At 64.7% G+C, this 13,179-nt stretch overlaps 2 protein-coding genes across 6 annotated transcripts; one reads left to right on the top strand and one right to left on the bottom strand.

Moving 5' to 3' along the window:
• Nucleotides 1–160: 160 nt before the first annotated feature.
• Nucleotides 161–4,426, bottom strand: RCOR2 (REST corepressor 2). The gene is given in 12 exon segments (XM_050987640.1): nt 161–424; nt 666–850; nt 948–1,005; nt 1,091–1,168; nt 1,257–1,472; nt 1,922–1,991; nt 2,316–2,440; nt 3,019–3,190; nt 3,411–3,453; nt 3,713–3,793; nt 3,877–3,933; nt 4,334–4,426. Coding segments are annotated over 12 exon segments (1,440 nt in total). The 5' UTR covers nt 4,425–4,426.
• A 1,724-nt stretch (nt 4,427–6,150) lies between these two features.
• NAA40 (N-alpha-acetyltransferase 40, NatD catalytic subunit) lies at nt 6,151–12,930 on the top strand. Of its 5 annotated transcripts, none has more exons than XM_050987645.1 (9): nt 6,151–6,243; nt 7,846–7,941; nt 8,123–8,175; nt 8,428–8,523; nt 9,203–9,361; nt 9,813–9,896; nt 10,401–10,478; nt 11,718–12,584; nt 12,684–12,930. In XM_050987645.1, exons 1-8 carry the CDS (start codon nt 6,238–6,240, stop codon nt 11,851–11,853), a joined length of 708 nt encoding a protein of 235 aa, XP_050843602.1. In that variant the 5' UTR covers nt 6,151–6,237; the 3' UTR covers nt 11,854–12,584; nt 12,684–12,930. The 5 variants fall into 5 exon arrangements, with proteins under 5 accessions (XP_050843602.1, XP_050843601.1, XP_050843605.1 ...); XM_050987644.1 differs by having other exon boundaries at nt 6,181–6,243; nt 7,807–7,941; XM_050987648.1 differs by lacking the exon at nt 6,151–6,243 and adding an exon at nt 6,271–6,460.
• The last annotated feature ends 249 nt before the right edge of the window (nt 12,931–13,179 follow it).

The following is a 13,179-nucleotide window of genomic DNA, read 5'->3' as shown; positions in this document are numbered from 1 at the left end:
TGGGCTCCTAGTACGGGACTGGGCTCAATCCCGACCAGTGCTCCCAGTACACCCCAGTGCTCCCAGTGCCCCAGCACTCGCAGCCGCTGTACTAAAATACCTTTATTGCAAACTGGGACCCCCCAGGACCCCCCCGGTCCTCCAGCCCAGCAGGGGGCGCTCAGCGGGGTGGGGCGTGGCCGGCAGCCGGGGGGCGTGGCCTGGCGGCAGGGGCGTGACCAGGGCGGAGCAGCGGGGGTGGGGCCCGGCCGGGCTGGAGGGGGGGCGGCGGCCGCGGGAGCGCGGGGGGCGGAGCTGGGGGCGGGGCTGGGCGCAGCAGCGGGGGCGGGGCCGGTGGGCGTGAAGGGGGTGGAGCAGCACCGGGGGGAGGGGCTGAGGCGGGCAGCGGGGGCGGGGCCGGGCGGGACACGCCCGTGATCTGCACCTGTGGAGAGAGAGGTGTGGCTGGGTGGGGCAGGGCAGGGATTGGGTGGGGCCAGGGAGGGGCTGTGGTGTGGGTGGGGCATGGTCAGTGATTGATTGGGGTGTGATTGATTAATTGATTGGTTGGTTGATTGGGATGGGGTCATTGTGTGGGGGAGTGGCTCTGGTGTGGATCTGGTCCCAGTCCAGGATCAGGACTGGGACCAGGTGCCAGCCCAGCCCCGCCCCCAGCCCCTCCTCACCTCCTCCTCCTCCTCCGGCTCGTGGTGCTCCCCCAGGGGCTCCCCCTGGCCCTGCCGCTCCTGCAGGAGCCGCTCGAGGCCCAGGCGGCGCCGCGGGCCCAGCACGAAGCTCCGAACCTGCGCCGCCGTTTTGTTCCCCAGCACGGCCGCCACCGCCGGGAAATCGCGGCCGTAGCGGCGCAGGGCTGGGCACGGGGACACAGGGACACAGGGACGGGGACAGTGAGGGACAGGACACGGCAGGTAAGGAGGCTAATTAGGCTAATGAGGGCAGACACTCACCCTGCACCACCAGCAGCTGCTCGTCCGTTGTCCAGCGGGAGCTGAACTTGCTGTTGCCCTGGGGGGTGAGTGCAGGTGATTTTGGGGGACTGAGGGGACACGGGGACACAACTGGGGGACACCGTGGGGACACAGGGACCCACCTCAGGCGGCCGCAGCCCCTCCAGGCCCCCGTCCAGCGCCTGCCTGAGGCCGCTGTTGATCTGCTTGATGCGCTGCACCTGCGGGGATTGATTGGGAATTGGGGAGGGGGCTCCCAGGGGGCTCCGGAGGGGTTTGGGGTGTCCCCGGGGGTGGCTCGGGGCTCACCTGCCGTTTGAGGGCCACCAGCTGGCAGTCGAGCTGGCGCAGGGCGCGCGCGCCCAGGTCGGGGTTGGCCGTCACCTCGGCCACGTCCTCGCGGCTCAGGCGCATCCCGCGGGGGGGGCGGCGCCGCTGCCGCGCCGGGGGGTGGTGCCGGTACTGCGGCTCCTTGCGTGGCCCCGCCTTGGCCAGGCACGCCTGGCGGGGCGTTAATTAGGCCCGCTCGTTAATTAGTGCACTTAGCTTGAATTGGTTATGGCTGGGGACCCCCCCCCGGAGCACTCACCCCCCCCCCCCACCTGGAGCTTGGTACGTTCCGCCCCGGCCGCTGCTCTCCCGCACCCCCCCAGCAGGGGGCGCCACCCTGCCCCATTTTTGGGGCGTTTTCCCCAATTTTTGGGGTCTCCAGACCCTCCCCCAGCTCCCCCCCCCGTTGTTTTCAGGGGTTCCCCCAATTCCCAGATTCCCCCATTTTAGGGGTCCCACACCATCTTTAGTTTCCCCTCCCAAGCTCCTCCCTCCTTATCTTTAGGGATTCCCCACCATTTTTGGGGGTCTGGCCCCATATTTAGGGAGTTTCCCCCTTCTCCTCACCCCACCCTTAAAACCCACTCCCCAAATTTCACCCTGTGACCGCCCGAGCCCCCCCACCCCCCTCTGTGCCCCCCAACCTCTTTTTTGGGGTCCGCAGGCTCCGGGTCCCCCTCGGGGCTGGGTCGGTGCTCGTCGGTCTCGTCGTTGCTGCGGGGCCAGGGGGGAGTGGGAGTTTGGGGGGGTTCAGGGGGGGATTTGGGGATTTTGGGGAGGTTTTGGGGGCTTTGGGGAGGTTTTTGGGTTCGGGGTGGATTTTGAGGAGGTTCAGGGTGGATTTTGGGGAGGTTTTTGGGGAGCTTGGGGAAAGTTTTAGGAAGGTTTTTGGGGAAGGTTTTGGGGAGGCTTTAGGGAAATTTTGGGGAGGTTTTTTAGGAAAGTTTTGGGGAGGTTTTTGGGGAGGTTCAGGGAGGATTTTGGGGAGGTTCAGGGAGGATTTTGGGGAGGTTCAGGGTAGATTTTGGGGTGCCGTACCTGTCGTCGCGGTCACGGCGGCCCAGCAGGCGCCGGGCCTGGCGGTCCATGACGCTGGTGCGGGACCGGGTTTTCTTCCAGGAGTAATAGTACTTGACCAGGCTGGGGATGAGCTTGTCTGGGAGCTGGGGGGCACACGGGGGGTTTGGGGGGCACACGGGGGGTTTGGGGGGCACACGGGGTGATTTGGGGGGCACACGGGGTGATTTGGTCTCAGGGATGAGAGGGGAAGAGAGGAGTCACCCCTATAAATGGGGGAGAGAAGGTGCAGGAAGACCCCTGAGATCCCCTACAAAAAAAGGGGGAAAACCCCTAAAAATGGAGGAGCAGGAACCCCTAGGAACAGCAAAGGGGGAAATGGCAGAGAAACCCTAAAAATGGGAGGGGTCAGGACCCCCAAAATCAGGGGAACCCCCAGAAACGGGGGGAGGTACCACCTGGTGGGCAGGGGGGGACAGCAGAGGGTGGGATGTACCATCTCCTGTGAGGGGGGGGTAAGGGGGTGGTCCTGTGACCCCCCCAGACCCCCCAAACCTCTCTGAGGGTCCCATGGGAGCAACGACACCTCCCAAAAGCCAAAAAAAACCCCAAGAAAAGCCCCAAAAAGCCGCTGGCCGGGGCTGGATCCAACCACCCTGAGGGAGGGGGGCTGACCCCGGCGCCCCCTCCCCAGGGGGGTCTGGGGGCAGCCCTGGGCTCTCACCATCTGCTGGATGCGGGCGAAGCTCTTGCCGTGGAAGCTGAAGGCCTGCTCGAACAGAACCTTGTCCTCCACCGTCCACTCGTCCGGGAAGGGAGTGAAGTTGGCCAGGTCGGCCAAGGACTTCTCCACGTCGTGTTTGTGCCACAGCAGCATGCCCAGGGCCTGGGGGGCACCCCAGGGGGCAGGAGGGCATTTAGGGGCACCCCAGGGGGGGTAGCAGGGCATTTAGGGGCACCCCAGGGGGGGCAGGAGGGCATTTAGGGGCACCCCAGGGGGGGCAGGAGGGCATTTGGGGGCACCCAGGGTGGGCAGGAGGGCATTTAGGGACACCCCGGGGGGCAGGAGGGCATTTGGGGGTTTGGGGGGAGGGGGCTTGGTACCTGCTCGATTGTTTGTAGCCGTGCTTGTCCTTGGCCATGGCGATGTACCTGTCCACTGGGGGGGTAGGTAGGTTAAGGGGGGGTCAGGGGGGGAGGGACGGAGGGAGGGGTGTTGGGGGGTCAGGGGGAGGGATAGGTTGTTTTGGGGTCATTTTGGGTGGGTTGGGGGGGTAAAGGAGAAGTTAAGGGGGTAAAAAGGAGGGTTGGGAGGGTTGGAGGGGGGCAAGGGGAGGTTCTGGGGGCACCAGAGGGTGGGGGTCCCCCCGAAGCCCCCCTCCCATGCAGGGCCAGCCGCGGGGGGGTGGGGGGCTCACGTTTGGCGTCGGACACGCAGTGGTTGGGGGCCCACACCAGCATCCCCTTGAGCTCCTTGTTGCTGTAGCGAGCGGGGCTCTCTGGGGGGGGCACGGGGGTCACACGGGGGGCGGGGGGACACCCCCGGAACCCCCCCCCCCGACCCCTCCCCAAAGCTCCGTACCTGGTTTGCAGTCGGGAATCACCGCCTGGTAGTCGGCCCCCACCCGGATCATGCTGTCTGTGCGCGGTTACCGGGGGTTACCGGGGGTTCCCGGGGGGGTTCGCAGCGCCCACCCCCACCCGGGGGGGCTGCGGGCTGGGGGGGTCGCGGCCGAGCCCCCTCCCCGGCGGCGAACAAAGCTGTGGCCGCGCACACGCGGGCGGCCGGGGACAATGGGGACGGGGCTTTGTTCCCCCCCCCCCAATGTCCCCGTGTGTCCCCCCCACCCGGCCGAACCCCGCGGGGGGGGGGCGGGGGTGACGCCAGCGCTGCTCCCCCTCCCCAAATAAACACGTGGGGCGAGCGCGGTGCCCCCGACATCCCCTGGGGTTTTTTTTTTGGGGGGGGGGCGCACACGGGGGTGTCCCGGGGGTGGGGGGCTCGCAGTTTGGGTTTTATTTGGGGGGGGGTCACTCACCGTGGGCGTGCTCGTCCTCGCTGGCCTCGTCCTCGGAGTGGGGGGGTCCCGCGGCGCCCCCCGCCTTGGCGCGGCTGCGGGACAGGACCATCGAGGGCTCGCGGGCTACACGGATCACCACGTCAGGGCCGGAAGCTCCATCACACGATGCGGCAATCGCCAGGAGCCACCCCCGAGACCCCCCGGGGGTCCTCAGCGCCCCTCGGGGCCGCGGGCGGCGCTCGACAGGCCCCCGGCAGCCCCCGTCCGAGCACTAACCCCGACGCGCGGTCTTTTTCCAAACTTTCCCCCGAGGCGCGCGGGACCGAGGTTGGGCAGTGGGGAATCCGGGGGGAGGGGGAAGCAGGGACGGGGGTATTGGAGCGGGGCGGACCGGAGGGTCCCTCCCCCGGCAGGAGCAGCGCCCCCCGAGCGGGGGAGAAGCCGGGGGGCTCCAGGAGAGGGGTCCCGGCCGGGGGGGGGCCGTGCCGGGGGTCCCGAGCGCGCCGAGCCCGCACAAAGCGCCGCCGGCCGCTGCCGCCGCCTCCCGGTGCCAAAGTAGTTCCAGCTCCCGCGGCCTCAGCACGGCCCCGCCGCCCCCCGTACCCCTCCGCGCCGCCTCGGGGGGACCGGGGGGGCTCGGCACCGGGGGGGGGGGTACCGGGACCCCCGGGAGGAGCCGGGGGGAACAAAGGGCCGGGGGCAGCGGGGGGATAAAGGGGCTGGGGTCGGACCTCCTGTGGGGCTGGCGGGTCTGGGGTCTGTCCCCCTGTGGGTCTGTCCCCACATGGATTTAGGGTCTGTCTCTGTGGGGCTGGGGTCTGTCCCCCTGTGGGGTCTGAGGTCTGTCCCCCTGTGGGTCTGTCCCCACATGGATTTAGGGTCTGTCTCTGTGCGGCTGGGGTCTGTCCCCCTATGGGGCTGAGTCTGTCCCCACATGGATTTAGGGTCTGTCTCCATGTGGGGCTGTGGGGCAGCTGTGAGGGCTGGGGTCCATCCCGATGTGGGTCTGGGGGCCCATGGGGATCCCCACCTCCACCACACTCTCTAGGGCTGCCCCACATCCCCCATCACCCCCTCCCTTCCCTCTGGGAGCTGTGGGGTCACCCCATTGCGGGAGGGTTTGGGGCTGGATCAGAGCTGTGGGACAGAGCTGTAGGCTGGGCTGAGAGCTATGGGGCAGGCACGGGTGGCAAACTGGACTCTGTCAGTCCATACTGGGGGCTGTGGGGCTGTACCAGCACTCTGGTGCCAGTTTAGGGCTGTAACGGGGTCTCTTGTGCAGGTTTAGGGCCATACCAGGTTCTCTGGGGCCGCACTGGGTTTGTGGGGCCGGTTTAGGGCCTTACCGAGCTCTGTGGGGCTGTACCAGGACCTGTGGGGACGTACGGAGTCCGTGAGGCCAGTTTAGAGCTGTACCGCGTCTGTGAGGCCGTACAGGCTCTCTGGTGCCGGTTTAGGGCCGTACCGGGCTCTGTGGGGCTGTACCGGGTTTTTGGGGCCGGTTTACAGCCCTACCGGGGTCTGTGGGACCATACCGGGCTCTCCGCGCCCCCTGCTCCCACAATGGCGGCCCCGCTCCCCTCAGAGCACTGGGCGTGGCTTCCCACGCTCCCGCCCTTTCCGCTCTCAGCCAATCAGCGCCGAGCCGCCTTCGCGCCCCGCGCCGCCGCCACGCGCCCGCTGACCCCGCCCTTCCCGCTCCACTTTCGCGCACGCGCGGCGGCCCCGCCCGCGCCACCGCCCCCATCGCCCCGCCCCTTTCCCCTCCGCGCCGGCGCATTGGCCGCCGGCCGCGGGCTCGCGCGCCTGGCGCTCCCCCCTCCCCCCCCTTCCCCCCCCCTTATAAATAGCGCGCCCCCCGCGCGCGCCCCCTCAGACCCTCCGCGCCCCCCGCGCCGTGAGGAGCCGCCGCCGCCGCCATTATGGGGGTGAGCGGGACCGCGCCGCGCCCGGGGGGCTCGGCCTGAGGGAAAAGAGAGCAGGGGTGGGGCCTGCGAGGCGGATTTGGGGCCGCCCGAACTGGTGGAGGGTCGCCGCGAGGGGACGCGGGAGTTCTGCGAGGGAATTTGGGGTCGTCTGAGAGGCTGGGAGGTCACCGCGAGGCCTTACGGGGGTTCTGTGAGGGCGTTTGGGACCGTCTCAGTGGTACGGGGCTATCGTGGAGGACTGGGGGCTCCTGTGTGGAGATTTGGGACTTTCCGTGAGGTTTTGGGGTTGTTTGAGGTCATTTGGGGCTCTCAGGACGATGCTTGTGACTCTGCGAGCGGTCTGGATGCTGCTGTGAGGAAATTGGGACTATCTGAGGCTCTTGGGGCTTCTGTGAGGGTTTTCGTGAGAACGTGAGGTTCCCACGGCAAAATGTGGGATTTTCTGAGTGGATTTGAGGCTGTTAAAGACGATTTGGGGCTGTGTAGAGAGGGGTGTTCAGGACTAGAGGGGATTTGAGGGGGAATTTGGGGCTAAGTTGGTTTTGTGCTTCCCCAGACACCGTGCATGATGTCCCATCCAACCTTGCTGGAAAATTTCCACGTTTTCTTCCCCAAATGACCCTAAAGTGTAGATTTGAGCATCCACATCCCAGCCAGCAGCAGGTGGTGGCTGCCCCAAGCCCCCAGAACACTTTAATTCCCCCAAAGCCACTGACAGATGTGCTTTGCAGGGACACTGACCCTGTCCCCACCCCGCTGCTGTTCCTGTCCAGTCTTTGCTTTTGGGCGCATTTCCCTAGATTTTGGTGGTGCTGAAGCTCAGGAATCCCAGTCCCCCTTTGGAGATTTGGAGGGATCCCAGCAGGATCCTTCATTTTGGGTGAAATCCCCCACATTTTTCGCGCCAGTCTCCTCAGGTTTGGGGAGAACCATTCCAAAGGAACAGCTTGATGTGGCTGCTGCTTGCTGTCACCTCCTGGTCCCACCTAAAACCCCCAAGATTTTGGGGCAAAACCCTTTCACAGTGCAGCAACACCCCCCCCAGGAATATTGAAAATTGAACGTTGGTTTTATTCCTAAAACCCTTTCCCCCCCTAAAATTTTACGGAACCATCCCTACAAAGTGCATCAGCCCAGCAGCAACACTCACTGAAAATCCAGCACTGATTTTTTCCCTGAAGCCCTTTTCCCCCCAAGATTTGGGGACGCTGCCCGCCTGCAGCTCCACACTGATGGATTTTAATATCATGAATATTAAATCTGATCATTAATGACTTTGAGGCAGCACTTTTGGCATGGCAGGTGGGCAGAGCTGGGAAGGGCTGGGTGCCAATTTTGGTGCCAATCCCTGGCGTTTTGGTGCCAATCCCTGGCGCTTTGGTGCCAGTTTGGTGCCAATCCCTGGCGCTTTGGTGCCAGTTTGGTGCCAATCCCTGGTGTATTGGTGCCAATCCCTGGCGCTTTGGTGCCAGTTTGGTGCCAATCCCTGGTGTATTGGTGCCAATCCCTGGCGCTTTGGTGCCAGTTTGGTGCCAATCCCCGGTGTTTTGGTGCCAATCCCAGGTGTTTTGGTGCCCACCCCCACCTCGTGTTGTGTTCCAGAGGAAGTCGAGCAGGGCCAAGGAGAAGAAGCAGCGGCGGCTGGAGGAGCGCGCGGCCATGGCAGCCGTCTGTGCCAAGGTGGAGGCTGCCAACAAAGTGAGTGTGGCACCCGGGCTGGGCAGGGCAGGGCCCTGGAGCTGGGCAGGGCACGGGCACAGCCCTGGCAGGGCCCTGGAGCTGGGCAGGGCAGGGTGGCAGGAGTGGGCACAGCCCTGGCACGGCCCTGGCACAGCCCTGGCAGCCCCGCTGCCCCTCGGCACTCTCTGGTCTCTTGCAGCTCCGGGATCCCCTCGAGGCCTTCCCGGTGTTCAAAAAGTACGACAGGAATGGGTGAGTGCCCGAGCAGCCACAGCGTCCCCAAGGGTGATCCCGGTGTCCCCAGTGTGTTCCTGGGGTTCCTGAGCCCCTTCCCAGTGTCCCCACGGTGTCCCCAACCCCTCCCCAGTGTCCCCAGGCCCGGTGTCCGTCTGTCCGGCAGGCTGAACGTGTCCATCGAGTGTCCCACGGGTCCCCACCCTCCCAGTGTCCCCCGGTGTCCCACCCTCCCAGTGTCCCCAAGCCCGGTGTCCGTCTGTCCGGCAGGCTGAACGTGTCCATCGAGTGTTGCCGTGTGTCCGGCCTGGAGCCATCCACCCTGGACTGGGCCTTTGAGCTGACCAAGGCCAACATGCAGAGCCTGTGAGTGCCCCCCCTGCACACCTCAGGCATTTTCCCACCCCAGATCCCCAGATCTGGATTTTCCCCGCTGCAGGTTTCCTTGGTTCCCGTGATTTTGATTTCCCACCTCGATTTTTGCCACGGTTTCCCCCCCAAACCCAAATGTTTGCCCACCCAAACGCTACAAGGTCACCACCCCCCCCAAACTAAATGTTGGTTCCCCCAAACCACCTGTCACCACCACCCCACCACATTCTCACCCTCAAAACCACAATTTCATCATAACCAAACCCACCATTCCCACCCCCCAAACCACCTGATTTGCCCCCAAAAACCCCTGATTAACACCCCCCAACCCCCATTGTTCCCCCCAAACCCCAATGTCTACCCCCCCACCCCAATTTTCCCACCTCAAACCCCCACTACCCTCCCCAAACACCCCATTCCCACCCCCCAACACAATTCCCCCTCCCCCACCAATTTCCCCTCCCACAACCCCAATTTCCCCCCAAATCCCCATCAAACCCCCAAGCCCCATGTCCCCCTCACCAAACCACAAGTTTCCCCCCACAAACCCATGTCCCACCCCCAGACCCCAATTTCCCCCCCCAAACCCAATGTCCCCCAAAACCATTCCCACCCCAAACCCCAATTCCCCTCCCCAACCCAACGTTCAACCAACCCCGTTTCCCGCTCCCAGGTACGAGCAGAGCGAGTGGGGCTGGAAGGAGCGGGAGAAGCGGGCGGAGCTGCGGGACGAGCGCGCCTGGTACCTGCTGGCCCGCGAGCCCGGGGCCCGCCCCGTGGCCTTCTCGCACTTCCGCTTCGACGTCGAGTGCGGCGACGAGGTGCTCTACTGGTGAGGGCAGCTTTGGGGGGAAATCCGGGGATTTGGGGGTGAAACCCGGCCGTTTTGGGGTGAAACCCAGCCGTTTTGGGATTTTGGGGGGAAACCCGCCTGTTTTGGGGTGAAACCCGGGCGTTTTGGGGTTTTGGGGTGAAACCCGGGCGTTTTGGGGTGAAACCAGGGCGTTTTGGGGTTTTGGGGTGAAACCCGGGCGTTTTGGAGGGAAACCCCGGTGTTTTGGGGTTTTGGGGGTGTAAATCCCGGTGTTTTGGGGTTTTGGGGTGAAACCCGGCCGCTTTGGGGTGAAACCTGGGCGTTTTGTGCTTTTGGGGGGAAACCCGGGGGTTATGGGGTTTTTCCCGAGGTCTGAGGGTTTTTGGGGTGAAATCTGGGAGTTTTGGGGTGGAATCTGGGAGTTTTGGGGTGACATCTGTCAGTTGTGGGTTTTTGGGGTGTCCCTCAGCTACGAGGTGCAGCTGGAGAGCCGCGTGCGGCGCCGGGGGCTGGGCAAGTTCCTGCTGCAGATCCTGCAGCTCGTGGCCAACAGGTGAGAGGTGGGGCAGAAACGGGGGGTTGGGGGGAATTGGGGGGTTTGGGGGAATTGGAGGGGTTTGGGGAAATCAGGGGGAATTGGGGGGGTTTGGGGGAATTGGGGGGGTTTGGGGGAATTGGGGGGGTTTGGGGTGGAATGGAGGGGGTCTGCAGTGAAACTGGGGCAATTTGGAGCTGAAGTGGAGCAGTTTTTGGGGTGGGGTGCCCCAGGGGCAGTTTTGGGGTGAATTAGGGCAGTTTTTGGGGTGCTCCAGCCCTGTTTGGCTGCAGCATGCAGATGAAGAAGGTGATGCTGATGGTGTTGGGGTGCCCCGGGGCAGTTTTGGGGTGAATTGGGGCAGTTTTGGGCTGCCCCGGGGCAGTTTTGGGGTGCTCAGGCCGTTTGTGGGGTGCCCCGGGGCAGTTTTGGGGTGACCTGGGGCAGTTTTGGGGTGCCCCGGGGCAGTTTTGGGGTGGCCCGGGGCAGTTTTGGGGTGCTCAGGCTGTTTGGGGTGCCCAGCACGCAGATGAAGAAGGTGATGCTGACGGTGTTCAAACACAACCACGGAGCGCTGCAGTTCTTCCGAGAGGCCCTGCAGTGAGTGAGGGGACACGGGGGGGACACAGGGGGACAGAGGGGACAGGGGGGACAGGGGGGGACAGAGGGACAGGGGGGACAGAGGGGACAGGGGGGACAGAGGGGACAGGGGGGACAGAGGGGACAGGGGGGACGGGGGGGACAGAGCTGGTATGGAGAGGGGACAGTGCTGACAGGGAGGGGACAGGACTGGCACTGCCATGGGGAGGTGACACAGGGAGGTGACAGTTGTTGTGACACGCCTGTCCTTGCAGTGGCAGGGAGCTGACAGCAGTGACACAGAGGGAGATGACACAGTAGCAGGGAGGTGACACAGGGAGGTGACACAGGGAGGTGGCACAGTGACACACCTGTCCTTGCAGTGACGGGGGGGTGACAGCAGTGACACAGGGAGATGACACAGGGCAGGGAGGTGGCACAGGGAGGTGACACAGGGAGGTGGCACAGTGACACACCTGTCCTTGCAGTGGCAGGGGGGTGACAGCAGTGACACAGAGGGTGACACAGAGGTGACAATGTGACGCGCCTGTCGTTGCAGTGGCACAGGGGGTGGCACAGGGAGGTGACACAGAGGTGACACAGTGACACGCCTGTCCTTGCAGTGGCCGGGCGGGGGCTCAGACAGAGGTGGGTGCTCGGGACCCCCCCGGGGACCCCCAGATTTGGGGATTTCTGACCCTTTTTGGGTGCTGCCCCTCCCCCCTCCGGCCTTTCCCCTCCCCCCCTCCCACTGCTGGCCTGGGGTGACACTGGGGGGGTCAGGGTGACACTGGGGTGACACTGGGGGGGGTCAGGGTGACAATGGGGGGGTCAGGGTGACACTGGGGTGACAATGGGGTGACACTGGGGGGGTCAGGGTGACACTGGGTGACCATCGGGGGGGTCAGGGGTGACAATGGGGGAGTGACATGGGGGTCCGGGGGAACGGGTGACACTGGGGTGACACTGGGGGGTCAGGGTGACACTGGGGGGTCAGGGTGACACTGGGGGAGTTCAGGTTGGATTTTGGGGGGGGTCAGGGTGATTTTGGGAGGTCCAGGCTCACCCCCATTCCCCCCAAGTTCGAGGTGGGTTTGGGTGGGGGGTGTCAGGATGATTTTGGGGGGGTTCAGGATGATTTTGGGGGTCCCCCTGACCCTTTACCCCCCCAGGTTCGAGGTGGGTTTAGGTTTGGGGGTTCAGGGTTATTTTGGGGGTGTCAGGTTGATTTTGGGGGTCCCCCTGACCCCTTTCCCCCAGGTTCGAGGTGGACGCCTCCTCTCCCGGCGCCTCCGGCTGCTGCGGGGACGATTCCTCCTACGAGATCCTGAGCCGCAGCACCCGCTTTGGGGACCCCCACCCCGGGGGGGGCCCCTGCGCCGGCTGCTGCCACTGAGACCCCCCTGAGACCCCCCTGAGCCCCCCAGAGACCCCCGGGGTTCTGGGGGCCAAGGGGAGTTTTGGGGGTTTTTTTTTTTTGGGATTTTTTTTTGATTTTTCGTTGTTTTTTTTTTCAGCCGTTTTGTTTGTATGGGATAAATAAATAAATAAATAATAATGAGGAAGGTTTAATTATGGCTAATATGGGGGCGGGGCTATGCTAATGAGAGGCATGGTCTAGGCGAAGTGTTATGACTAAGTATGTTAATATGGGGCGGGGTTGTGCTAATGGAAGGCGTGGTCCATATATGAAACATTATTATGGCTCAATTATGTTAATGAGGGGGCGGAGCCATGCTAATGAGAGGGCTAACCTATGTCCTGCCAATGTTATGATTGATTTATGTTAATGAGGGGGCGGAGCTATGCTAACGAGAGGGCTGACCTATGTGCTGCCAACGTATATGATTGGATTATGTTAATGAGGGGCGGAGCTATGCTAATGAACGGCGCAGTCCATAAGAGCGCTGCTGTTTATGTTAATGAAGGGCGTGGTTAAGCGGGGGGCGGGCTCAAAAGCGTTAAAGTCGCGCGCCGGAAGTGACGTCAGAGAGCAGCGCCGCCGCCGCCGCCATGATGCCGCCGGTCGCCCTCACCGCCCGCTCCCTCCTGCGCTCCGCGGCCCGGCCGGGCCCGGCCCCGCGCTGGCTCCGCTCGGGGCCCGCGCAGAGCCCCGTGAGCACCGGGGTGAGCTCGGGGGAGCGGCGGGGGCGGCGGGCGCGGGGTGACCTTGGCGGGAGCGGAGGGGAGGGGGCGGCTCCGGCTGTAACGGCGCTGTGCCCGCAGGACACCGTGCTGGGCTTGGCCGCCGTGTTCGTCTCCTTCTTCGTCCCCGCCGCCTGGGTGCTCGGCCACATCCAGGACTACAAGAAACGCGAGGAGTGAACCGGGCCCGCCGCACCGGGACCAGCACCGGGACCAGCACCGGGACCAGCACCGGGACCAGCGCCGGGACCACCGGGAGGCGACGCCCCCGCCATGGGACCCCCCTCCATTCCCCCCCTCCCCAATAAAGGCCGCGGATTCCTCCTGAGCCGCTCCGTGTCTGTCCCGCCGCACCGGAACCGCGATATGACGTCACTGATGGCGTCACGGGCAACGGCGCCGTTTGGAGGCGACGGGCGGGGCTGCTAAGGGCGGGGCTTGTTGCTAGGGCGGAGCCAATACCGTGGGCGGGGCTTGTTGCTAGGGCGGGGCCAGCGCTGTAGGCGGGGTTTGTCGCCGGGGCCGTGTCCCCGCCATCCCGGGGTTTCCGGTGCGGGGTCGGTACCGGCGGTCGCCG

This window comes from Serinus canaria, unplaced genomic scaffold, assembly GCF_022539315.1.
Source record: "Serinus canaria isolate serCan28SL12 unplaced genomic scaffold, serCan2020 HiC_scaffold_37, whole genome shotgun sequence".
NCBI lineage: Eukaryota > Metazoa > Chordata > Aves > Passeriformes > Fringillidae > Serinus > Serinus canaria.
Note: the sequence above shows the minus strand (reverse complement) of the source record. Positions and strands in the feature narration are given on the sequence as shown.